We start from the raw sequence: 26,467 nt of genomic DNA on the forward strand, positions 1-26,467 counted from the left end.
AGCGTATGTTACAACTAAAGTATTATCTTTGCTAGAAAGACAAATTGCAAAAATTTATCCTTCAAGCTTTACTTTTTCCTTAATGGGCGTCGAGCACTGCTAAGAGATTTTAATCAAATTTTAATCTAATCTCTTAAAAGAGATATTTGAGCAGTCTTTTTCCAGCTCAGTTTATGCCGCAACGTGATAAGCACGAACGCCTTACATAAGCTCAGCTAATGTAAACACGACAAAACAATCGACAACATTCTATTATTAGGTCATACCTGTTTATAAATTAGCATATAAGGCTACTTCTTCAGAAGAGAGTAAACAAAGGAAATGATTCTGAAATGCACGGAATTATTCCTCTACACCGGTCAAATGTGATAGGTATAAACGCTTCAAGGGGCGACTGACTCAATGAATTGCGGATGAGACTAAGAACTATTTGAGGATCATCTTGCAATTATATTATGGGAGAGCACTATAGATGGGGATGAAGAGGCACTTGAAAAAGGGATTTTCCTCCTTACAGGACACACATGGCAATGACTGGGCGTAGACTGGAACTTAGACCTGAATGGAAAAGGTTAGCATCCAAAGAGATGGACTCAGAAGCGATGGTCTTCATGGCGCTTTTACCGTATAAGGGGGGAAGGGTGGGGGGAGGGATTTGTTTTGCAAACTGAGAGCTTGACTATTAGTCGTGAGGCGCCGTTGGTTTTCTGTCCAATTGACGATCAACCCTATTAAAGTTATATTTAACTCACGCTTTAAGAAGGCATCCTTTGACTTGAGGTTTTCCACGTGTGCGAAAAATTAATGACATACGAGGTTAGACCCATCAACTAATACGGCAGTATTTCATCTGCGAGTTGAAATCTAAGAAGTAATTTTCGTTTATTTGGACGAACAGATGGGACACACACATCGGCCACCGGTGAGTAATACAGCATTTTCGTAAACTTTGAAAATAATAAAAGTGTTTTTGTCCCGTTAAATTCTCGATCTTAGAAAGAAAACCAATGCTTTACACCTGGTGCAAGTTTCTTTCCGTTTATTGGTCTATCTATTAAAAAAAGTGAAAAAAAAATGATGACTCGTGTCATGAGCTGTCGACCGAGTGTTATCATTTGCATTTATTCTAACTCCTACTAAAGAAATTTCCTTTCATTTACCGCGCCCAAATACAGTAACTTTTGTCTGCCGACAGCTGCTCGTGGCAACTTGTACATTTCTGGGGCTTGATGAAGAGTGAAACTGAATCCTGCAAAATGCCAAAAAACCTTTTTATAAGTTGTACGTTTGGTAAGTATTACCTTTAATATTTCTGTCAGTTTATCATAAGCAACGAAAGCCAAGCGCTTGACTATCATTTGCAAAAGATTCGACTTATCAACTTTCTGCGACACGCGGGCAAATCTATTAAAAATCTAATTCATGTTGTGTTTATTAGGTATTCTAATACAGAACGTTCCAAGCTCTACAGATATATGTTATAGGCTTCCAGATTATCTCCAAAATAAATGGATTTTTAGCATTAGTTTTCAGGCCCCGGTTGTTCAAAGGATGGATAACTTCTTATCCGCTGGATAAATCGCTATCCAGCGGATAAATTTTACCCATGGCGTCATATCGGTTGTTCAAAGTATGGATAAAGCTATCCACTCGCTATCCAACGGATAAATTTATACATGGTTAGGCAGGTGGTATATATATGTTATTTGCCGGCTGGGAGGTCCGTATGGTGAAAAACTGTGACCGAGGTCTTGAAAATACTGCCCGAGGCCGTAGGCCGAGGGCAGCATTTTCAAGACCTCGGTCACAGTTTTTCACCATACGGACCGACCCTTAGCCGGTAAATAACATATTTATTGTTTTTAAACTTGACGAATTTTTTTCCGAAAGAACCCGAATGATTTATGGCCGTAAATACGGCAAGATCTTCTATAAACTGAACAATTTTTGAGTGAGTAAATGGTAGTTAAAATAGAGGTGATGCAAATTTAAGAGAGATGCCTCAGCGAAACATTTTCATTTCCGTAACGATAAAGGTGATTTAAAAGGCTTCCAAACAAACTTTGAAACATTATTTTTACATGTATCTGTCACAATCTGACACCTGTCAATTAGAGAGCGCCCAAGAAAAAAAAAAGCGTAGGAACATTTGAAAACCAACTAGTTTGGCAAGGACTGTCACGACAATGTTTTCTTCAAAATCAGTTAATGATCTAACGGAAAGTATTATTCACTCTCATCGACCATTCATGAACGAAGATTTACCTCTGTTCATTAAGCAAACGGCGAGGAAAGTGATTGTGAGTAAATTCAATTTTTTTATTTTGAAGTTGTGAGAGTTTGCTCGTTTGTTTGCTGTAATGGCGTGTTTAACTCTGATCTTTCCTTCACAAAAAGCTAAATTCGAACGGCACACTCCAACGAGACACAAGCGAATGTAATGCGGCCTTTTCTCAAAAAATTTCTTCAATTTCTGTTGTGCAATTTAAGGTACAAATGTCCAAATTGAACGGAATTGGAAAGACTCACCAGGAGCGTATATTTGTTGTAGAACTTAAATTAAAACTTCGCTCGCTCTTTCACTATGAACAAATTGCTCGAGAAACTTCAGATATTAAATGAATGAAAGTTCCATCGTTCAGTTTAACTGTAACCAAATACCTCACGTTTCAACTTTCTGGGTACTTTTTGTGAACGATTAAAACTAATTGCAGACGGTTTTTAGGTCGCTTGTCAACCAACGTAATGACACTATTGTTTATACAAATTCATTCTGAAACCAATATTTTTCTGTCAACCAAGGAGATTTGATAGAGAGAAAAGAGAGGATTCATAAGCTATTTATCGGCTTGAGGTAGTGACCGACGTGTTTGCTTAAAAATACTGCCCAGCCGGAAAACGAGGTATATTTATGAAAAATGACAACGAAAGTTGGGACGTATTCGGCGACTCACGAAAGCGTTACCGTGGCCCGTGGGCAGAGATAGGAAAATACTGACCAGGTAAAGAACCAATCAGATTGCAAGATTCGTTACCGTGCCCTCTAAAAAAACAATAAACATTTTTATCCACCGGAAAAAAAATTATAAAATGGCCGCTCGACAGTTACATCTTCTCCGGTGTAACTTGCCCGACAATCAAAGTCGTAGAAAGAGAAGAATTTTCCACTGCCAGCTCGATCCCTTAGAGTCTTAGGCCTGTTCCAAACGTCGTGCTACTGCCGTGCCGAACTCAAATGAATTTGGCTCGGCAGTGGCACGACGATAGCACGGCAGCGGTTTCAAACGTCGAACCTAATGCAGTCGCGCCAAATTCAAAAGACAAAACAAACCATCCATCCAGCGGTATCGCCCCATCCAAAATGGCGGAGGGAAACCTTAACGAAGAGCGCGAGAAGTTTGTTTTGTTTAAGACAATTTTAAATGCCAGAAGGCAACGCAGGCGAATGCAACAGTCCATATTAAATACTGTTATTGCAAGGAGAGGATTACTTTTGAAAGTTTTTTCATTTATTCTTCTTCTGGTTTCCCTTGACGAGAGCCAGCAAGTTACTGTATTACGATCGTGCCGGCGTTTCCAAACCCTAACCCTAACCCTAACCCTAAGCAATTTATTGTCACCGTCGGATTCCTCTTCTCTCAAGCTTTCGGGCAAAACGGGTAGATTTGTCTTTTTTTTATTAGTGCGCATGCGTAATAGTATGCAAATAATGCAAAATCCGTTAAATTAATTTATGAATTGAGTTCGGCGCGACAGTAGCACAACGTTTGAAACCAAGTCGTGCTACTGCCGTGCGGCACGGCAAGGCCTGCCGCGCTAAGTAGTCGTGCCGAACCTAATTCAGCCGTGCCGCACGTAATGGTTTCAAACGGCGTGCTACTGCCGTGCTTAAATCGAAATTACTGTTTCATTTGAGTTCGGCACGGCAGTAGCACGACGTTTGGAACAGGCCTTACACTGACTCTGAATTGAGATCCAGGTATCGTTTTGGACGAGAAGCAATACAATATACCGTTGCTGCATATAATTTGTACAAAATGTATGAACCCTTTAATTCATAAGTTTCTGTTAGCAGTTCTACCATAAAGTGGTATACAGTTCTTGCAACATTTTCGCAGTTATCACCATGGCAACTGCCTGAACGCTTTGCTATCCGTGCTTTATGCAACAACTTTTTATCCGCTGGATAACTATCCAATGGATAGTCTTCTTATATACCGGATAAGCTTATCCTGTGGATAAATTTATTCATCCTTTGATCAACTGGGGCCGGGTGTTTATCTACTTTCTGTTCGATGCAAAATAATTGGAAAAAAGTAAGCCAGAATGGCACATTCGTGTGGCAGTCATTGTAATTTTTAATTTAGGCGTCATGGCGGTGTGTCAAACAGCATCAATTAGGATCACGCGACAAAATATTTTTGCTATTATCCTGTCTTTCGCGCTAAACGACTTATGAAACCGTCCGCTTTCAATAATTTTTTTGTAACTTTTTCTTCTGGCGAGCGAACGTTATAACTTGGTTCAACCAGAATTCGAATAAGTTTAAACAGATGCAAAATTTAACAACAGTTTAACTCGGAGTTTGGATATAATTGGAGTGGTACATGTGTTTTTTCATCTACCTGCCTAAAACATCTGACTCATGTTTTTATTCTGACTTTGAGGCAAATTAATAACTTGGTGGACTACTTCCATTCTTTTTTAACGCTGAAACATCATTTACATCTATTTAGATCGATAAAACGATGATCAGTAGAAGCTGATTAGTTAAATCTACGTACAATCATTCATATTTAATGAGCATGCCGTTTCAGAGCATGCCCACAACAACGGACACAAGCCACTCTGGAACGAAGTAAAGTTTATTGATCGTGGCCCTTATTACTACACGCACAAAAAACACAACAACAGGAGAGCCGTGCGGCAGCGGACCGCCGAGGGAGCAAATCACTTATCAGCAAAGATCGAAATGCACCAATCAGAGCTGTTGAAAAACAACAAATCACAGTAGAGCATCATGGTTTATAAGATCACGCATGACTAGTCGACCTCATCGCCTAAGAAGACTAGCAGTATGCAGTCGAAACGTCGCGATCTACATCACACGTGACTACATCGTGAGACAAACGAAAAACTTAGCTTTTATTGTTATTCACCGCGATCAATAACCACAACCTTTTCTACAAAACATAACTGACATAACAAAAATAGTCAGTGGCATGACTGTCAAAATTCATCATAAATTATGACGGTATCAGAGCGACCACGACCATTCTTAGGTTCATTGCAGCTTGTTCATCATGGCGTTCTCCGGTCATTGCAGTGAAGCAATCCTCAGAAATAACGTTAACATTAGCCGCTCTTCGAGGGAACGAATAAGAGCTTGCTTTGACCAGCTCCCAGTTGGCTTGTTAGCTCAATTGGTAGAGCGCTGCACCGGTATCGCAGAGGTCATGGGTTCAAATCCCGTACGGGCCTGAAATTTTTTTTTTCAGGTCCTACTTACAACTACTAGTTTCAGTAGTGTTCTTAGCTGCAAGGATCTTCTAATTTCATCTTTCCACCGCAGTGCAAATATGTGAATTTTCATATATCTAAATCTTCATTCGCTCGGATGTTTATTTGTACCCAATTCATTGACCAGCTCCCAGTTGGCTTGTTAGCTCAATTGGTAGAGCGCTGCACCGGTATCGCAGAGGTCATGGGTTCAAATCCCGTACGGGCCTGAAATTTTTTTTCAGGTCCTACTTACAACTACTAGTTTCAGTAGTGTTCTTAGCTGCGAGAATCTTCTAATTTCAAGAGCTTGCTTTGATATCCTTTTGGTTGCGTTGAGTGGAAGTCACAGCAGCCGAGTTTTACGGCTCTGTCCCGAGCAATCTTCATGATCCTGTGAATTCGGCTGTCGTTCATTAATAAAACAGATGCCTTAAGCAGTTCGTTTTCTAATTGTCATATGTAAAAATTTTGGTGTTTTAGTGAGTCATAATTCGGCCGGATTTCACCAAATATTTCAACTTCAGACTGTGCCTGAGGACTGAAAAACCTTAGGAGTCAAACCTCCCGAGGTATTCCAGTTTGTGAATTATTGCAGATTGTGAACTTTGATGGCTTAACATTTTTAACGGCTTTAAACTAGTTCAACCAGTCAGATTATTCGAACCATTCTAACAAGGATTGTGATTGGCTTATTTTAGCGTGCTTTATGAGATTATACTGTTGTTCCCTATCAAGTCTATGTCTGTTTTGAAAATTGAAAGTAACGCGTGGGGAATTTAACGGACTCTTTATTACAAAACAAGTAGGGAAGCCTTGAATGTGCGCTGTTCTGTAGTAAAGCAGTTAGGAAGTGGCTAAAGCGCTCAAGAAGTGGAGAGAAACACGACTAGAAATTCTCATCAGTTTATTGTCGGGATTTTCTCAATGTGAATTTCCTTAGATAACCACGAATAACAAACAACTTCAGTCATTTTAATCAAGAAATTGAATGCGTCAAAGATATACTCTGTAGACGTGCGCCTCCTCCAACTTCGGCAATTGCGATACAAATAGGTGACTCTGATGATATGAAAAGTATATTTCCGTGAAAGTAAGAAACTAAATTTATTTTTTACATTCGTACTTCAGCTATCCAGACTTTGATGATGCAATCCGTGAGAGCAGGTAGGGCTGTGATTACTTTTGGTATGTAAGTGTGAGCTAAAATAAAATTTGGCCCAAAAAGGGGGAGGTTGTGATTCTGTTACATTGATAAGTCGTTGAATAACATGGAACAAAGCTGCAGCTTAAACTTTAGAACCGCCACCAAGGTTAATGAGGGTTACTAAGATGAATAAGGTTTGAAATTATACTTTAAGACGAGATAACGAGCTTATTTATAGGTGTAAGTGTTAAATGCGTGCGAGCAACCCGGTTTTTCTTTTGTTTCCCAAACGTGAAGGAAATTTACTTGGTTAATTGATGGACAAAGGTGTAAACAAATGCATGAGTTATTGTTGAATATCATGGTATTGCTGCTGCTCAGCATGGACCAATTCCTACCATTATTATATTTTTTTGAAACATAAGCCTGTCTAGACGTTTATCTCGTGAAACAGCCGGAGTGCGATAGTTGACAACGCAATAGTAGCGGCAGAGCGAAAAAAGAGGGAGGTCTGGACTCGGTGGCGCGACGAACGCGTTCGATACGCAAGATGACCCAAATTTTTCGATCCACAGCGACTTTCCTGACGTTTACTATCGAGCTTCGTTATAATAATTGAAAACCAGGACCAATCTATTGAAATATTGTCTTGCATATTTTTCAGCTATTGGGGAAAACTCTTCCCAGATCAATCATCGAGACCACGTTGAAATATCTTGCACATTAGAATATGACAAGAAGAGATGGATGCAGAATTGCAATTTCACTGATGGCAAATACAATCTTAATTGTTCCGTAACCTTCTGCAAGAATGGGCAAAATCGCAATTCCAAGCCCTGCGAACAGTATTGTAGTCAGACGTATAGCCCATTGGTATATCAATGCATTAAAACGGGACACAGGGAATATCATTTTTAAGACGTGCAAGGCTACAAAATTTAACCTTACAATCGGCGAACAGCATTTTTTTAGCAAAAAGACCTGCTATTGTGAAGATTATGAGTGTTATACAGAATGCAACAAGATAAAGTGCACGCGAACCTGCAGAGAAAAAAAAACTGGTGAGTGCCTAATCAATCTAACTGGCGATCGAAGCTCTCTATAAAAGAGCATGATGCTTTTCATGTTTAGTAATCGGAAGGCAATATGTGAATTGAAAGATTAAACGATGCGTTTCGTGTACAAGTTGGTGGTTCTACAACAATCGTTTAATTAAGCAAAACATGACTATCACCCTAAGGCATACGGCTTTGCTGTGGTTAATCCAAAAATCTAATTGTCCTGTGATGCATTTATGTAACCATCATTGATTTCTTTATTTATTTTCAAACGTTTGCCTTGAATCGCACCTGATGCATTTATGTAACCATCATTGATTTCTTTATTTATTTTCAAACGTTTGCCTTGAATCGCACCTGGGAAAACTGTTCTACTTTTCTGAGATAAAATACCACGGAAATACGTAATCGCAACCGAAAGGAGTAGAGTCGCACCAGTGAGAGGAAATTGCCAGTGTTTTCACACAATGAGAACTGAAGTAGACTCGAAACTAGAGCTCATGTTCACAGCTCGGAAGAAAAGATACGCGTCCTGTGGATGAGATTTTCCATCATATAACTGACGACCATCCATATTTTAAGCGCAAAGATTTAGAAAGTTCTCTCGTGTTCTCCAAGGTTCACTTACAAGCGTTGACAGTCACCGCTGTGATTTCTTTTGTTTAATTTGACTCTTTTCAAATCTGCCTGCTCCACCCAAGCACTAAGATGCTTTTGATGTTTTCTACGATTTCAAATTGATCTTTTTTTTAATTGCAAAAATTAGAGCCGCGCTTGGAAATTTTCTTCGACGATAGGTTTCAAACGTAAAGTAAACATAATTTGGAAAACTTGTCCCAAGTGCGACCCTTCCCTCACATATCAAATTTCTTAGAGTGTTACGGCTTAAAAAAACCGTTGTAACACGAAAACTAAATACGGTAGAAAGCTAGAGTCACGTTTTCACTTACTTTTCACTAAGGTTGTTATAATGAGTAAACAATTCGAGTTTCACTTTGCGTTGTGCGTTTCTGTTTGCTTGACTGAAAACATGCACAGTAGTTTTTTAACCTGTAAACTTAAATTCAAGCAAAGAAGTTTCTAGTGGTCATTACAACAGAAGATCAGATAGATGCTTGCTTTTATGTGAATCCTCTCACAACTGACATATTTCAAAGCCTGGACAAGGAGCTTCCTGATCATTTTCTCTCGTTATGCCTTAATTAACAAATCCATCAAATTATTCAAATAAAAACGCTGAATCAAATATTTTCCACAAAGACGATCTCGGTTAAGCTAAAAAAATTTAAAAAAGGGCAGTAAATCGGAAACAGTTCGAGACGAAATAAGAAATGAATACGTCATATTCGGTGGTTTGACAATAAATACACGCGCAAATTTTGCGATTTACGGGGTATTTTCCAATCCCCATGGAAGCGAGCTGTTATGACAAAAAGTGGGCAAATGTGTACTCATATTATATGTTTAACCACTGATTAAGGAATGTTTTTTTTCACTATTATTTCATTTACTAATATTGTTGCATCAAGTTTTCGAAAAACATCGTGTAGCCGTATCTGAACATTGATCTTTCAAGTCATGTGCGAAAGACCGAAATAGTGCAAAGAAAACAATAAGAGTGTTTTGCCTAACCAATCAAAAATCGAGTGCATTTAGGAATTTTTAAAGTTCACAGCGGCCATTTCCTTACGCCGCTTAAAGTCGGCATTCTTGCTCTTACAATGTATTACTAAGGCATTTTTTCTAGTATGAGGTAGTCTTGATTAACATTTTCTTTAAAGATTCATCACTTACAACCTCGCCATCGCCGTCGGCGTCGCCGTCGCCGTCGCCGTCGCCGTCGCCGTCGCCGTCGCCGTCGCCGTCGCCGTCGCCGTCGCCGTCGCCGTCGCCTTCGCCTTCGCCGTCGCCGTCGCCTTCGCCTTCGCCTTCGCCTTCGCCTTCGCCGTCGCCGTCGCCGTCGCCGTCGCCGTCGCCGTCGCCGTCGCCGTCGCCGTCGCCGTCGCCGTCGCCGTCGCCGTCGCCTTCGCCGTCGCCTTCGCCGTCGCCTTCGCCTTCGTCGTTGCCTTCGCCTTTGCCGTCGCCGTCGCCGTCGCCGTCACAATCGCCAGTTCAGCTGCTGGTATGTTTCCTAAATAGTCATTTAGCGTTTTTATGCATGTTCATTTTCAGGATCTTCTCCGTTTACAAATGTGACAGACATTAATTTTTATTTCAGGCAAATGAGTATGTTTCAAGATTTGGCGGAATAAATATTACCAAAAGGGCTTCCATACAAGTATGTAATTTTCATAACTTAAAGGCGTTTTAACCTTGATATATGTTTTTAAACGATAAAAAGTAAATATCTGACCTTTAAGTAGAAACCACCATTAAGCTATATGAGAGAAAATGATGAGGTTTAAAATACAATCCAGGCTCCTAAAAGAGTTCTTTAGCCAATGAATACCCTGGACACCATTTGGGGCCTCCTGCTAGACTTTTTTCGCGTTCTTAATATTTATTGCACATTTGAGACTGGCTGGTTAATAACCTGGAAATATTTTATGTGATTGTAGGAGGCTGTAACTGTGTTTGAAGATTTCACCTTCAAAATCAAGAACGTCACAAAAAACAAGGCCGATATAGAAGAGGTTAAAACTCTGAAAAAATCCATCTTTAAGGTGGCAGAGGCCGTGGAGAAATTTGCTGTTAATTATAGCAAACGACACCTGAGTGGAATGAGACCTTCAGAAAGGATCGTTTCCCCAACGATGGGTGAGATTTCGACCTCTAAACCTGTTTAGTTTCAAAGTCTGTTCCTCTATTTTGTACTGACTTGCTGACTGACCGAATGGGTTGTTATAAGCCCAACCTACATGAAATGTTATCGTTGAATGTCATCGATTCATCTGTTCTTTCAATTAGTTTAATACTTTGATTTTTTGCGGTGAAGAACGAAATTCAAGGTATTCTTGAACAATCAACAATAGAAAATCAGAATCTTTCAAATTGTGAAACCCTTCTTCTCGCTCTGTTTATTGAAACTTTTCTTAAATAATAGACTGGTGAGTAACACTTTACTAACTGAAATTGTCAAATCTTACAAATACTTTCCGCATACTTCATACTATACACTGAGCTCAAAATTTGCCTATCGACTGCGATGCATATACTTGTAAATGCAAGATTTTTAACTGTACTCCTAAAAACTCCCTAATGAACGTTATAGTTCTCCGACCAAACGGTTTGAGGAATGAAGTGAGTTTTCACAATTGGGGTCAGTGCAGCCCTACTCACTTTTAATCAGTTTTACATTGAAAAAACGTTTTAAAATGGTTGAAATTGTCGAATAGTCGTTGAAGGGCAAATAAGATACAAAAAAATACACTTCCATTCAATAAGATTATGACATATTTTGGGTACACCGCAGAACGTAAGTTTGTGTATATGTGATATTGTAAATTTCACCGTAAGTGCTTTCATTTGTCATTGACTGTTTTTTTTTTCGACAGTTTTGGTCATTCAAAAAGTCTATCGCCAGAATGCGAGTGGCTTCCACTTTGAGGAACAACAATGGCAAGCGAGAATCGATATCGCTTCATCAAATTTTGAGGACAGTGGTTCGTATTAACCAGCGTGTTAACTTTACAACTTTTCATTACCTTGGTCTCTCCAATCGAAATTTCTGTATTGAAATAAAGCCTCATAAAAATGTGTACACAGTCTATTTTCTTTAATCATTCGCCTTCCTTCCAATTTCACATACCTCAGAGCCTGATGAAAATCTCAATTTTGTGGGTTTTTTAAATTTGATTCTTTGGGGTTTTTAAGGATCATTGGTAGTTGCATTTGTGTACAAGAATCTGCATGAACTACTTCTGACAGATCAAGCCATCACGAGTGAAACAGACAATCAAAGGTGACGTTATTTTCATATTACTCCACTTCGTTTACCCCCAAAACACATCACACGATAACACATAAGATCTAAGTTCAACTAAACTGAACATACAAAGGCTCCCTGCTTGTCGCTGACCATTCCACCTTGCTTAAATCTACCAAAAGTATGTAACATTGCTTCCTTGGTTCTGGTCCATTTTCAGATACAATTTCCTTTATAGGTATCTCAACTCCAGGATAATAGCCGTAGCTGTGGACCCCAAACCAGAGAAATTGCGAGAAAATGTCATCCTTAAGTTAAAAAACCTGAAGGTAACATGAAAATTAGTTGCTATGCGTTGTTTTGATTTATTCTCACACGATAAAATCTATTTTCAGGTCTTGACAGCAGAAAAGCGCTGTATGTTTTGGAGTGGCTTAAGCGAAAGGTAAAAAAACTACAAAACACCATTGTAAAGTATATATTCCTTCTCAATTAAATTAACTACGGAGGAGAATGAATATACTCTCTCAGTCAGATACTTTTGTGCAAGTTAACACTTTCGTGAAAGAGAGGAGGAGAAGTCTGATTGAAGTGTTGTCCCAACTAAGACTTCAATGGAGGAAAAAGCGCGAAAAATTATAGAACATTACCTCTTCCCCAGACAAGAAATAATTTTGTGCGCCTCGTTAACTTACTTTTTTTCATGTGTGACAGCTTTTCAGAGGAAGGATGCCATGTAATTACATCAAAAAGCAACTCAGAAGAAACAGTTTGCAGTTGCAATCATTTGACGCATTTTGGCGTCTTAATGGACTACGACGGCAGCACAAAGGCAATCAAATAATTTTTGTCTTACCCAATAATTTTATGGGCTCAATTAAGTAACTTAATGTTTTCCTTTCATTTTCTTTTTCTTTTTTTTTGTAACAGCTCACCGAGGAGTACGAAAAAATTCTGGAAACTATCATTTACGTGGGACTGAGCCTTTCCATCGTCGGGATACTTTTAACATTAATACTTTATTCTTGCCTCACGTAAGTAGTGTACCTGAATATTAATTAGGTCGATTCTTAACTCTCCTCAACTATGCTGGTGAGAAAAGAGATCTCAATACAAGTCTCTATGCAAATGAGAACATGCATGTCGAATACTTCACAAATTCAAACTTCATTTCACGCCTCATCAAGAGTTTCTGAACAGCTTATGGTTTCACGGTTTATGAATGTTTTCCTTTTTTGTCCTTTCTGCAGCAATTTGCTGACTTTTTTTCCTTTGCTGTTCTTGTTGTCTTCACTTTGTTATTGTTATTGTTGTTGCTTTTGTCTCATTCATTCTCCTTGTTTTTGCTATTAATTCACCAGAGATGTTCGTCAACCTCTCTCTCAAATTCGTCTGAGTGTTTCTACGTCTCTTGGAGTTGGACAGATCATCTTCCTCGCCGGAATGAACGCCACAGAAAACAAAGTCAGTGGCCTCTCCTTCTATCCATAGAATGAGTTTACTCTTTGCAACGTATATATCTTGTCGAAAGGAGCACCACGGGAATTATACGAAAACTCTTTCTTTCCACAGGCTGTCTGTGTTACAATAGCAGCTCTGATGCAGTATTTCTTGATGACCACTTTCTGTTGGATGCTGATTGAGGGAATTTATCTCTACTTCTTCGTTGTGAAGGTTTACAGCATTAACACCAAGATGTACATGTATCACGTTACCTCATGGGGTGAGTTTATTATTTTAAAGCACTGGTAACTGTAACCATGCTTTCGGATCGCAAAATCTGGTGTTGTCATGCAGTAAAATGTTTTGATTTCCTTCCTTTCTTTATGGGTAGGTCTTCCAGTGATCATGGTGGCCATGTCACTTGGCATCGCTGTTGGAAAAGAAGGGTTACGAAGCTATACGAGTGATAAATAGTAAGAAAAAACGTCGACGATTTCTTCTTGCTCTTCTCCTTTTAATTCGTTGCATTTAATTCTTTGTTTTGTTTTTTCATATATTTTGAGACAGGTATCATTTCATTTGCTGACAATTTGTGTTTCTTTCGTGTCTCTCACCTCTTCGAGTTTAGTTGCTGGCTTTCCTCGTCTGACAACCTGATCTGGATATTCGTCGCTTTTGTGGCTTTCATTGAAGTTGTGAGTTTATGATTAGTGCTGGTAATTGTGATTGGTATACCTGGACTACTTGCTGCTAAACATTTTTTTCTCTGATCTTTAAAAAAGGAATTAAATATGTATGATATGACCTCACACATCATTTACTATTTTCCTTTTCCTATTTATTCACAAAAAAATTTGGACGCAGCTGCTGTTTACAGGGATGCTGGTCAAATTTGACTAAGTGATGGCCTTTAATAGCGAGTAAAGCCTGTTGGTACAAAGTCTACACGGGAAATAGATAGCTTCATACATTCTCCAACTTTAACTACATAGTATGAGGAAAAAGATTCTTCCCATTCCTCATTGAAGTTTTCTCACTGTTTCACACTGATATACCAAGATATGTTTTTTGCGCAAAAGTAACTCTTAAAAAACATTGAACAAGATGAAAGGAGCAGGAAGTTTAGGAGATATTAAATATTATATTTGTAGGCAAGATTCATCGAAGCAAATCAATTCATAAATTCAAATTTCTAATAGCTCAGTATCTTGATGACTTTCCTTCGAATAAGACCACAGTCTACTACAGATGAGGCGGGAATTCATGTCAAGATATCACGAATTGTCTTTCTTTAAGAAGCACTCTAGCACGCACCTTTAATTGAACGAATTTATCTTGTGATTCTTACGCGCCAACTTTTTGCGCTTACGGCATGATTATTTCATATTCGACGTTTCACTTATTGAGTTTACAAACTTCTCACCAAACGCTGTTATTAAAGGAAAAAGCTTGGCGATAGAAATGCCGAATATTTCCACTGGCCCGGTTTCCAAATATCACTACAGCGGAGACGTAGCATTGAAGAGAAATTTCAACAAGCCAGAGAAGGAGTCGATTATATAATTGTGCCTAAAAATTTACAACAGTCGAGGTTATGTCACACCCATTTATAAACAAACATGAATGACGAAGCATACGATTAAGACGGAAGAGTAAAAAAAAAGAATTATTCTAGAATATACAAGCACATTTCTCTCTACACCGCTCAAATGCGATAGGTCAAAACGCTTTAAGCTTCGATTGACTAAATAAATCGCAGCTAGGACTAGGGAATTTTCCAGAATAAATTATCGATTATTCCATGAGCGCAGAGACATTCTAAGAGAGTAAAATGTCGGAGTTTGCCGCGCTGTGAAAGTAATAATACTCGCTAATTAACACATGAGCGAATTAGTCCATCAAAGTTGAAGGCATACGAATTAATTAGACCCACCAACTGAAACGCTAAGTATGTCATCGGCGAGATGAATGAATAATAATCATTTTCATTAGCAGAGCTCATAAAGACAATAGTTCTGAACATCAATTATTTTTGAGCTGCTTCTTTACAAAACTTCAACTACAAAAAGTGGTTTAATGCCGTGAGGTTTTTCGATTGTATTAAGAAAAACAATGGTCCACATCTGGTGCAAGTTGCCTTTTGTCTATTGGTCCGTCTATGACAGAAAAGTAAAAATGGAGACTATAGCCATGAATATGCGAACACAGACCATGATTTGCATTAAACTCAAACTAGTACCAAAGCGTTTTACGAGGATGCCGCAAATCCAAAACTCTCAGGTGAGATGAATCAAACTTTAGTGTAACTACAGCTCTTAACAGCAACCTTTACATATCTTAGGCATTATGAAGTGGATGATAAATGGAACTAAATCCCGAAAATTTTTCAAAACCTTTTTAATATGTTGTAGACTGGGTAAGTACGACGCTAGTTATCCCTGTTTGTTCTGCTGTAGCTACGAAACCGTCGAAACTAACTTTCCAATTTGTGAAACCAATCTGAGAAAAAATGTCAGGTGGCGGTTATTTGGCACTCTTAATTAAAACAAAACAAGCCAGCCTGTAAAGATGTGCGCAATAAACTCTTAGTTATTAATTAGAGAAGGATCTCTCGTAAATTGGATTCCTGAAGCCTTTCAGATTCCATATAGTGCAAAGAAATCAAAGATCAAATAGCACAAGACAGACATTCATGCGGTGGTCATGTTGTTCGCGTCGTGGTTGTCTGCACAACAGCTTTTGCAGCTATATTTAAGATAACAGGAACAGATAGCTTAGTTTCTATCGTTTTATGTCACTATGACAAGATGTGAAAAGGGAAACGTGTCTCCTCTTTTTATGCGTCAGATAGCTGCTAAACATTTGACGAGCTTAGACAAGCGATCGAACTTACTTACCCAACAGGGTCCACTTAAATTAGCATTAGGTTAGACAGATACATACTTTAACTTTCCATCCGGGGTTTGGAAAAAAATTGATTGGGTTGGTGTACTTTTTCCTTACTCGTAATAAGTTAAAACACCATCACTATTCATGAATTTCGATGGCTGATTTTAAGAATGCGCTGAGGGGTTAAAGTGAAGTGCATTCACAGAAAAAATAATTAAAACAACTCTTAAAATTAAACAATATTTACGTATTAAAATTCAGTTATGGAATTCCTTACAGCCACTCGGAGATTCTATTTTGATTTATGCTTAAATTAAAAATTATAAGATTGGGTTTTTAATACAGCCCTCTTTCCAGTCATGTTTAATGGTTCACCCCGAAATTCTACGAGGATCACGGGCGATAATGTTACTTTACACCTCGTGTTCCTCATTCCAGGGTCATTTACAACGAATTCCAAATTTTAGGTTCACTGAGAGCCTTCGGATGAGGCGTTATTCAAATATCGCGGTACCCAAACCGTTACAGCTTTCGAATTATTGTTCAGTTATTAACACTCAGAGTAGATGACTGCTAACTGCTCGCCAAGTTGGACGTCATGGACAATTAATACATATAATTTCTTTTAAATTTTTCTTTGTACCCGCAAGCAAACTTATACTTATCTCAATGCTCTTCTTTTAGCAAAACAAAAAAACCAAAAACAACAAAAAACAAAATATGTGGGTTCCGCAGGTTCCACGGTCTGCTGATCCACAATTTAGTAACACCCAAGAATATGGAAAAATCCTCACAGATTTTGGAAACCAACCATCAAGATTCAAATTGTGCGGAAGTTTTTATTCAAGCGGTCAGAATTGATACCCGATTCATTTGGTTAAAGAAACAGCCGTCGTCCGTTTTGAATTGTTGTGAGCTAAAACGAAACACTATTTTTTCTGGATAGTGCATTTTACATCGTTTTCATTGTTTTATAATCTAGCTGCACTCTGAATAGCCTGTTTAAAGAATTTTCCGATGGACATTCGCGAATGTCTACCGTATCCTTAAAAAAATTTTACACAAGTTTTGTTCAGCTGGTTGGTAAATTGCGGAGATGCGGCATTTTTTAAAATTTCTCCGTCTCCTCCCTAGGGAAGGTAATAAAAGTCCTGGGTAGATGTTAAAGGGTATGTAGCAAATAAAATACATTAGCAGCGTCTAAATCGAAATCTGATAAACTTTTTCATTGTTTCAAATGTTATTCTTGAGTTAAGAATCAATTTATTTATTTTTTCCTTCATTTGTTGGTGGATTTGTCAGGAACAGGTGAGGCAGCTTAAATCCAATTTTATCATTTATGCACCTTAAATTGAACGGGAAAAAAATAATATCTGACCGATTATGCACATAATTAGTCATAGACTTCCTGTTAGAATTACGTAATTAAAACGTAAGTTGGAGAAAAAAAGAAAAAATTCAAAGAATAACGGCGCTACTACCCTGATCTGCACAATTTCCACTGGTAAAACGAAGCCTAATTCTAATTTTTGCTTTAGTGAGGTAGAGGGTTTTTGATGTCCATCGTTTGTTTAAGGATCGAGGATCGAGGATCGCTTCTATATTCGTGTCAGCATTATTGTTATCGTCAGTAGAAATTTTTTCATTTATTTATTTATTTGCTTCCCATAGAATGCCAAGCAACCTATTTCAAAAACTCCTCTTGCATCTTTTCAACATGGGAAAGAGTTTGGGTCAACAACAGGAATGTCTGCTCCAGTCAGAGAGGCTACTTAGTCTCCATCGAAACTGAAGAAGAATAGCAGTTTATCAATTAAGAGATTCAAAAACGTGGTACTTGGAATACTAGTGCGTGGCACATTGGTTTAGAGAAGAAAGGTGGGGTTTGGACTTGGGTGAGTGGAGAACAACGGAATATTTCAAAATGGCGAGATTCTCAGTCAAATAGTAACGACAAATGGGCGGAAATATCTAAGAATGGAGGCCTGTTATCTCGACGCCTAGAAGAAATGCCTACATTTGCGAGACGCCCGGAGGTAAGATAACATTCCAACCATAAAGTATGTAATGTGCTGACATTAAATACTTGACATTAGAGTCTTGCACTTGTGTCATGATAATTTTTCTTGCCTCTTAAAAGTAGAAATATAGTTCGCAGAATATACTCAGCTCCTCTGATTTGTACGTGTGAGCGATGAATGAACTTTTAAGCGCGTGTTAGTTGAACATAAAACCCACGAAATTTCCGGGACACATGTTAAAGAAAAATTAATCATTCTAGAATTGTCCCTTTTTGCATCGCCTGCAGCTGGAAAAACAGCGATCGAAATTGTATGTTTCACTACTTTTGTCGAGCGCGCTACGATTAGGATAATCTAGCCAACAGAATTTTCCCTTGCCACAAGTTACAAGGCGTGTTCACCGAGGTCAGCGAGTGTATATATGTTGTTTGGAACATAAAAAAACCAAATTGTTTTATTTTTAAGTTTGTGTGTGTGTGTGGGGGGGGGGGGGAGGGGGGGTGCGTATGCGTGTATGTGTGTGTGTGCGGGGTGTGGTGCGGTGGGGGTTGTAATGATATTACAGAGTCTTATGGGGGTGATCAGGTCCAATTGATCATAATGAACCAAAATCCTCCTGCCCCTACCCCCCTTTCCCAGGTGATGAATAACGACCGGCCCCCATTTAGTTATTTATTCACATATATATTTTTACTCTTTTAATCTCTTTATTTATTTATTTATTCATTTATTCTTGAATTACCTTTTTTTTTCGTTTAGGGAGAGTAACAGAAGGAATTATTTTACCTGACATATCTGGGGTCAGTTCCAATCAACCTTTGCCTTGCATTCATTTGGATGAGGTTCGGTATCCTGCTCTACCATGAAGTGAGAAAGAAGTGGTTCCCATCTGAGAGAAGGGTAAGTCATTTGTGGGGAACACGACACACAGCAGTTCAACATCCGGCATGTGCAAGGGGATCAATTCTGGCTAGCCGTGCGCCAATTTCCGCCTTAAAGGATAATATAAGAAACCACCACCAATGTATATCAATGAGTTGAAGAGATGTATCGCCCAGAGAAAAACTCGTTTGAATGGTTTAATACTATATCGTCATTGTTTTAACAACAGCTGCTACCTTTCAGAGCCATACGACAAGTCCAAGTAAAAAAAAACCAAACATTCTGAAACGCGGGTGAACAAGTCGAGATTGGTTTTAGCTTTGAATCTGATTGGTTGAAAGAGTGGTGCAATTTTTCTGGACCAGTCAAAGAGCGAAGTAAAGCATAAACAAAGTGATAATGGTTACTTTCGACATTTACAAGATAAGTGTTTTTATGGCACGATATTTCGTCGATCACTCGCGATTTTCGCGATAATCGTCTCACAGTTTTGTACGCTAGCTATAAAAAGCTGTCCAAGGATGGAGATTGGGGAGGAGTTACTGCTTGCTCCCTCTCTGTACTTCATAAATTGTCTGGAACCATCCTCAGATAAGGGTAACTGTTGTTAAAGTTTGCGTGGAAGCTTTTACTGCTGACAAAATATCATCAACTTTTCTTTTCCAGGGTGGCGACGAAGTCCGCGGTACGCGTTTGGCCAGAGAAACGAAGATCGCTCACACAACGGAAGTCCTGCATCTAGGATCAATTTCGTAAGTGGTCAAAATTGATAATCTAGCAGGGTTGGATACCAAACTCTGACAATACACTACATAAAAATTTTTTCAGATAAATTGTTGTAAAATGGGTTTTTTCCCACGGTAAGATTATTCGCATGAGATCTCTATCGCCTGACAGCTTATGAGGGAAAAGCCTGAATCGAAAATCAAGCACAGACTTCTCAGGAAAATAACAGTATTCTCTCAGTAAAAATCAGCGGGGCATCAAAAACTTAACCACAAGACACGATTCTTTATTTTACAATCTGTACATAGGCTATTCTCGTTACGCACTGTATATCACTAATTAGTATTGAAAATCAATCTCGGATTGAGCTTTTTAAAATTGAAACTATGAAATGAGAGTTGAGCAAATATGTCGCTGTTGACGAGTTGACCAATAATGTTGGCGAGCTGACATGTTGGAGAAGTGACCTGGTACAGAGTACATCTATCAGCGTCATGATAGAGAGTTAGTTTTTTTTTAAGGGATTAGCCTGACACTATACGTTTGTAAACAAAGAGGATAAAAACACCAGCTTGTCTTGTTACTAAGTTTTCTACGATTTGTTGGTTTATTCTTAACCGATAAGATTTGTCGCTGGTGATTTTCTCTGCGTTATGATTGATTCAGACATCGCACTCATAATTGCTACGCCTTGTGGAATAACTTAGATACTACGCCCTGATTAGTTAAAACCCTACCGTTTATTGTACTGGTTAAGCCATCTACTTTGTTCTAAGTTATATTGTAAAAGCAACAGACCGCAATTTTCAAATGTTTACTAGCTTGAAAACCCACTTGGGATGTTAAAAGAAAGCGGGAAAAATTTGTTATTAAAGAGCCTGGGGAGAGTGATTTACAAACTTTTGTCGTGTTCTCCCAACTCAAGTAGGTTACTATACCGGTACACCGGTAGAAAGTTCGGTCTGTTGATCAAATATTGTTAAATAGTGAAGGATTAGAAAAGCCAATCAGACTGCAGAATTTTTGACTAAACGCTTTTACATTTATACTTGAATCTTTCAATTCACTCATTACTCTTTATGATTGGTCTGGAAAGCGCTCCAATCAGTCTTGATTCCTTTGGCCTACGTGTAACGCTGTCATGTTTGGTTGAAAAGAACGTGTACGTAAAGAAAAGAGCTGCCATTGATCACCAACGATAACATAAACGTGGGATTGATGCATACATCGGTGATGAATGATTTAAGCCATATGTCCACATGTCACGGTGACATATTTCTTTCGTCGTTGCGTAAGCTCATTCAGATGATCATGATTTTCTAATTGCTCAGGATCGGTGGTATAATTTCTTTTTGTTTTGCTTCAAACAGGGGGAATATGGTTGGATTAAACTGGTTTTCAAGGCTGCCTCGTCGTTTCTACAAACAACGGAAATGTAAAGATGTTTTGCCGCGCCATGTCTTTGAGCAACGATCAGGAACCATTTGAATAAGGAGATGATTTAAATGACACCCAGTCGTTTGTTGTTAAAATTTGTTTTAACGTTGCCTGAATTTCACTTTTAGATCTCAAATTTTCGATGCAATTCATTGGTTGGCGCTTTAACGATCTTTCAGGTGAGTTAGATAATTTTATTATACTATTGTACATTTGCTTTCGCTGTTGGTAATACTGTGATGGCAGAATGACTGATTGACCGACTGACTGTGCGAATTGCTTACGGAGTGAATCACGCTATCTCCATGGTCATCGTCACCGTGGTCATTAGTTTATCACGCTCATTACTGTTTTTGTGCTCGATTTCTTTTCTCATACATACCTACATACATAAGTGCATTTTATGTATTACTTTCGATACAGATTTAAAGTTTCCAGCCCACAGGTAGCTCGAGTGCTATAATCTAGGGGAAAAAAGCAATGCAAAAGTGTAAGAAGATCGTAAAGATTTCCTCGCTCGAAGTTTGACAATTTCAAAAGGGCTAAATTCTGTTATAATTGATCCTTTAAGAGGAAGAAGTCCTTCGGACTTACCGTAACCATCTTTACCCAGATTTTTCATTTGATCAGTGAACTCTAGAAAAACGGGGTGAATTCTATGAAATTCATCCTTTAAGTGGATTATATCCTACCGACTTGCCGTAGCCATCTTTACCCCGATTTTCGATTTGATCCTTATGTAAATTTGTCATAAACGGGGAAGATTATGACAAATCCATCCACAAGTGCAATGTATCCTTCAGTGATTTAGAAACTGTACTAAAAAAGAGATGTGTTTAGGTGATGGGATAGAAAACGAGCATGGCTCAGGGGATAGTGTATATTCGTGAACGGCTGCCGTACTGGCTTTCATGTGATGTACGTGCTCATAAGTTTCACGTGAGGAATTTGGTTTTCAAAGATCATTGTCTTTCAGATCACTGAGCTTGAAGTTTTCTGTGGAATAACAAAAGAGCGCTCTAGATCTGTGACAGTATAAAATATGCAGCAAGGTGTAACAACTATAATCAGCGGAACCGCAATAAAATCAAAATCTACTACTTCAACATTTTTACGGAGGGCTCAGTGCGATACAGCAAAAACCCACAGTATTCCAAATAAATAACTGAAGGCCAGACTTCTCTGACTGAAGGAAGACTTCGTGACGCAGACAAATAATCACAACTTTGACCTCTCAGTCGATCTCACCTCTAGCAGATCAGGATGAAGCGTCAAAAAATATATAATTTTGCGTCGACGAATCATAATCTATGATCTTCAACTATTAAAGAAAATAAATCAATTATGATATGGCACCACATTGAGCTTTTGTCTTAGCTTGTGGGTAAAATGTTGTCATTGGAGTCGCAAGTCGAGCAGTGAAGAGTGTAAATAAAGCAAGACTGCAGGGAAGTAATGTGTGTGAGAGAAAGGCCAATGATCTGGTTAGCAATGACCATGTAGATAGCAAATTTTCCTGAAATCAGCAAGAAGTTGTTCATCCGCTGTTACTGGAAAATACTGGTCAAATTTTCCACTTATCCCGACCCCCTTGAATGAGTACTTTTGCTTAAAGACAGAACTACAACGGAGTCTCTTAACCAGTCCCAAGCCGCGTGTTGCTCGATAGATCACAAGATATGATTGGGCACTGTATCACATTACGTCAGAGGATATATCTATAATGAGGGGGCATAAGTACAACGGTACAACCTCCCTCCTATTTTCAACCCGACCCAAACCTCCCTCTTGTTTTCTGCCCGACCCAAATTTCGACGCGACATAAACCTCACTCCTGTTTTCGACCCGATCCAAACCTCTTTCCTGTTTTCGACGCGAGTCAAACCTCCTTCTCGTTCTCTACCCGACCCAAACCTTCCTGAAACAGACCAACAAGAGAGGGAAACAAACCAGTAGACGCACCAACCAAAAAGAAAAATATACAATCCTAACTCAGGGCTTCAAACAGCCGCTAATAAGACAACTAAACAGGAAAAACTATTACGAATGACAGATGAGTAAATAAACTTGGTTAGATGATAAATTTTGATGATAATTTTTTCTTTTTTTTAATTTTCTGTGTAGGCGGGATAGAAGCAGGACTTGTCTTGTCTGCTGTCAGTTCTCTTTTGATGTTGCTCCACTTCATGAAATGCCATCGGTGTATATGCCGTATGGTTATTGTGATCGTTGCGGGCGTACTGCGTAAAAGGCGGGAAAACACAAGTGATCAAATCACGATTCGTTCAAGTTTTGAATATGATTGGTTGAGAAGGTGACGCGAGCTTTCTGGACCAATCACATGGCGAAGTTAAGCAAAATCACAGCAATCATCGATTACTTTCGACACTCAATTGAAAAATACTCTACTACATGTAGGATGCAACTCTAAAGATTGTTTAAGCACCAAAACAAGATGCAGTAACATGTTTGCAGGATCAGGATTTCGTGGCTAAGCTGGTTTTATAATTATAATCATAAGGCTTTTCGAAAGACGCAATCTAGTACTCATGGAATGTTTTTGTTTTTACAGACCCATTTTGGCCTCAGCTATTTTTCTGATGTTGTTCCGGTTGTTTCTAACACATTTCGTCTTTCGTGACTCGACTTATCCAAACATCACTGTCACAATTGATAACAGGTATTGTTGTACATCAGTCTGATGTCTAGTTTCTTTCTCAAATTTTGTTACGACTACAGACCGAACTGGCCTCCGCTCGGTCCTATTTGGCTGCTGATGACCAATGGCGCAGCAAATTTTATTATTGTGTTAATTGTATACGTTATGTGCTATTGTATGTTTAGTGGTCAACTCACGCCTCGCCGAGAGAACGTTCAATACAAAGCTGCGATAGATTAATTGAACGTCGACGCAAAAACTCGCCGACAGAGAAGTCTCTAATAGGAAGATTTTTGGCATGTATCTACATTCTTATGGTTGTTTGGGTGTTTATTGTTGTTATTAATTTTGTTGTGGTGGTGATGGGTGTTGTGGGTTTTGTTGCTGTGATGGTTATTGTTGTTGGTGTAGTTGTGGTTGTTGGTTTGTTGCGTGTTGTACTGGTTGCATCCAGGTTAATTAGTAATTCTCCTAGATTCACATCTTGCTTATGGGTCACTTAGCTTAAAATATTCAGCCCGTATCGTGAACACTTTGTTTTTGGTCTCTTTCTCTCTCTTTCAGGCGGCTATTCTCCATCATGTCGTACTTTTTCTTCTTCTGCAACATAATTCCTGGACTTCTCTCTGCTTCTATGCGAATTCTAAAGGGCATGCTTTTAGGAGTGATTTTCATCTCTCGTATAGATCGAACATCACTGGTGCAGGGTTTCCAGGCTTGGGACAAAGGTACGTAGCACGCACCCAGTACAAGCAATTTATAAATGGCAGAGGCTATGTGAAGTGAGATATACAACATTCAGACCTATTCTGCTGCCAAGTTGCTAACTATTTCCAAAGACAGCTTTTAACCAATTAATTAATGTCTTTAAGACTTCAGTGACGAAAGGAAGGTCGAGCAGAAATTCTTTAGTGACAAGATCCAACAAATTGCCCAGAACGCAGCAAACGGTAGTGGCTTCGTAGCGATTCGTAATAGCTTCACGTCTAATTGTTCGAGAGCGTTGCACGAGATTTATAGAGTTCTCATTATGCTAACTAGAGCATAACCTATGGGATCCTTGACAACCTTTCTTAATTTTCTTTCTAGCTTTTGTCGCATACCTTGGTTTTGTGACTGTGCTGGTTGCCCACAGACAACCCGTGATGCTGGTGTTCTGTCAGTTGCTTATTGACAGACAAAAAGATCATCAGCTCCTGGAAGAGTGTAAGTAAACTGTCTCCAGAATCACGACTCGGCTGGGATGATGCATTCCTAGGATTTTGATTTGCTTGATTGATAATCCGACAGATGAGCGTGCGCACGAATGGGCGGACAGACGAATGGGCAACTGTAGCTTAGAGACAATTGGCACGTTTGTTTCCCTGATAAGATCAAAACACAGCGCTGTATATGCCCTTGCAACCGGCACTCAGCAACCAATCAGAATACTAGAAATGATCTTTTCACGGAGGACAAGAAATACATAATTTTCTTTTGTTAAGCGTCGTTATAAGTGTGAAATCCTGGAAAATTAGGCAGAAAACGTACCCCATTCCCCAAGTCAGATTTGATAAAAAATGGGTAACGTTGAGAAGAAACTTACGATGCGAGCTATGTTCGGTTGGTTACTATTCATTTCATATCCATTCTGTGGTCACGCGGGAATATTGAAAGTTAGCCTTTCTTTTTTGCCAGTTTCCACAGTTTTTTGAGCAACTAAGACGTATCTCACCGACAGTTACTTTTCAAGCCGACCTTTAAAAAAGTGATTGCATTCTGGGTGATATAGAACAGTTTCAAAGCTTTTCATTAGGAGAAAAAGAAACATCCCTACGTGTGTAACCTTTTTTTCACCTTGAGTCTAAAATGCTTAAGTATTCCGTTCTAAACGTTAAAATTAGTTTTCAAGTGCCGTGTTTCAAGGCATCTATTTTGTCGCCGGATCTCCGACAGAGCCTGTATATTGTAGGTTTGGCATCGAGGCAGGACGCTCTGAAACTTTGTAATATTTGTTTTAAATGACTTTTCGTTGCCATTCCAGAACAATAGTGAAGGAAAAAAAGACATTTTGTCTCCCTTCTTACTCAAAGTACGAAAGAAATTTCTCTCTTTTGGCCTATTTTCTCTATTGCTATGATTCCTTTGTTGTCATGAACTAATTTTTTGAAGGTTAATTAACTTGAAATACTCGACAAAGTCCCTCCAGATCTCGTCCAAACCTTTCAAACGCAGCTTATATTGCCGTTCCTCTCTTTTTGTCTTTCAGGCCCCGTCAGCCGCGCATGTCTCAAAAGGCTGTCAACCGCTGGTTCCTGGCCGTGACTCTCCTACGCAACCCATCTTTTATCAAGTACCGCCGCTAAGACCGCCATTTAATGGCATCTGTTGTGACTTTTGAAAGCGTCAACTTTGACGTTCCAGTGTAAAACTTTGAGACTTACTCAGAAGGAAGCACACTGTTGTTTCTTTGTGGTTCCATTTTCCGGAGATCTGCTATAGCTTGGGGTAAAGGTCTCCCTCGTTTGTTACCACAGTATAATACAGTCTGTATCTGGGTGTTGTTGTTGTTCTAGTTGTTGTTGTTGTAGTTGTGGTTTTTGTTTTTTTGTATTTTAAGTTTTTTTGAGTCAAAATGTAACTCCCCTAATGAAAGCTACTCTAAATTCTGGGCTAAACTTTATTAAACGCGTAGATTGTGGTAGAGAAATGAGCAAGGAAGCACACAAAGTACTATTGAAAAACAATTTAAAATTGTGGATTTTTATTGCTGGCTTCGGAAATGGGAATTATATTATCTGGCAAACATGGAGAGGCAAATGGTAACAACCCGAACAGGCCGATGGGACTAAGTCAAGGATG

At 38.9% G+C, this 26,467-nt stretch overlaps 4 protein-coding genes and 1 long non-coding RNA gene across 8 annotated transcripts in view; 3 read left to right on the forward strand and 2 right to left on the reverse strand.

The window, feature by feature from the left end:
* The window catches only part of LOC149051672 (uncharacterized), a 225,988-nt gene that overhangs the window by 121,967 nt on the left and 77,554 nt on the right, over positions 1-26,467 (reverse strand). The gene's annotated exons all lie outside the window — the stretch shown is intronic.
* Positions 1-26,467, reverse strand: part of LOC113678086 (uncharacterized) — a 128,039-nt gene that overhangs the window by 33,203 nt on the left and 68,369 nt on the right. The window lies entirely within an intron of this gene.
* Positions 1,172-7,698, forward strand: LOC149051682 (uncharacterized). The gene is made up of 3 exons (XM_089186194.1): positions 1,172-1,290; positions 6,631-6,666; positions 7,311-7,698. Exons 1-3 carry the CDS (start codon positions 1,230-1,232, stop codon positions 7,562-7,564), a joined length of 351 nt encoding a protein of 116 aa, XP_089042320.1. The 5' UTR covers positions 1,172-1,229; the 3' UTR covers positions 7,565-7,698.
* LOC149051683 (latrophilin-like protein LAT-2) lies at positions 11,914-17,677 on the forward strand. Its single transcript, XM_089199973.1, has 7 exons — positions 11,914-12,014; positions 12,284-12,401; positions 12,500-12,603; positions 12,931-13,033; positions 13,142-13,292; positions 17,036-17,040; positions 17,573-17,677. The coding sequence occupies exons 1-7, from the start codon at positions 11,920-11,922 to the stop codon at positions 17,675-17,677; spliced, it is 681 nt and encodes a 226-aa protein (XP_089056099.1). The 5' UTR covers positions 11,914-11,919.
* Positions 18,453-23,448, forward strand: LOC149051684 (uncharacterized). The gene is made up of 3 exons (XR_016181030.1): positions 18,453-18,822; positions 19,471-21,146; positions 23,092-23,448. It is a non-coding gene; the product is annotated as an uncharacterized LOC149051684 (long non-coding RNA).

This window comes from Pocillopora damicornis, chromosome 1 (genome assembly GCF_964200805.1).
Source record: "Pocillopora damicornis chromosome 1, jaPocDami1.2, whole genome shotgun sequence".
NCBI classification, from domain to species: Eukaryota; Metazoa; Cnidaria; class Anthozoa; order Scleractinia; family Pocilloporidae; genus Pocillopora; species Pocillopora damicornis.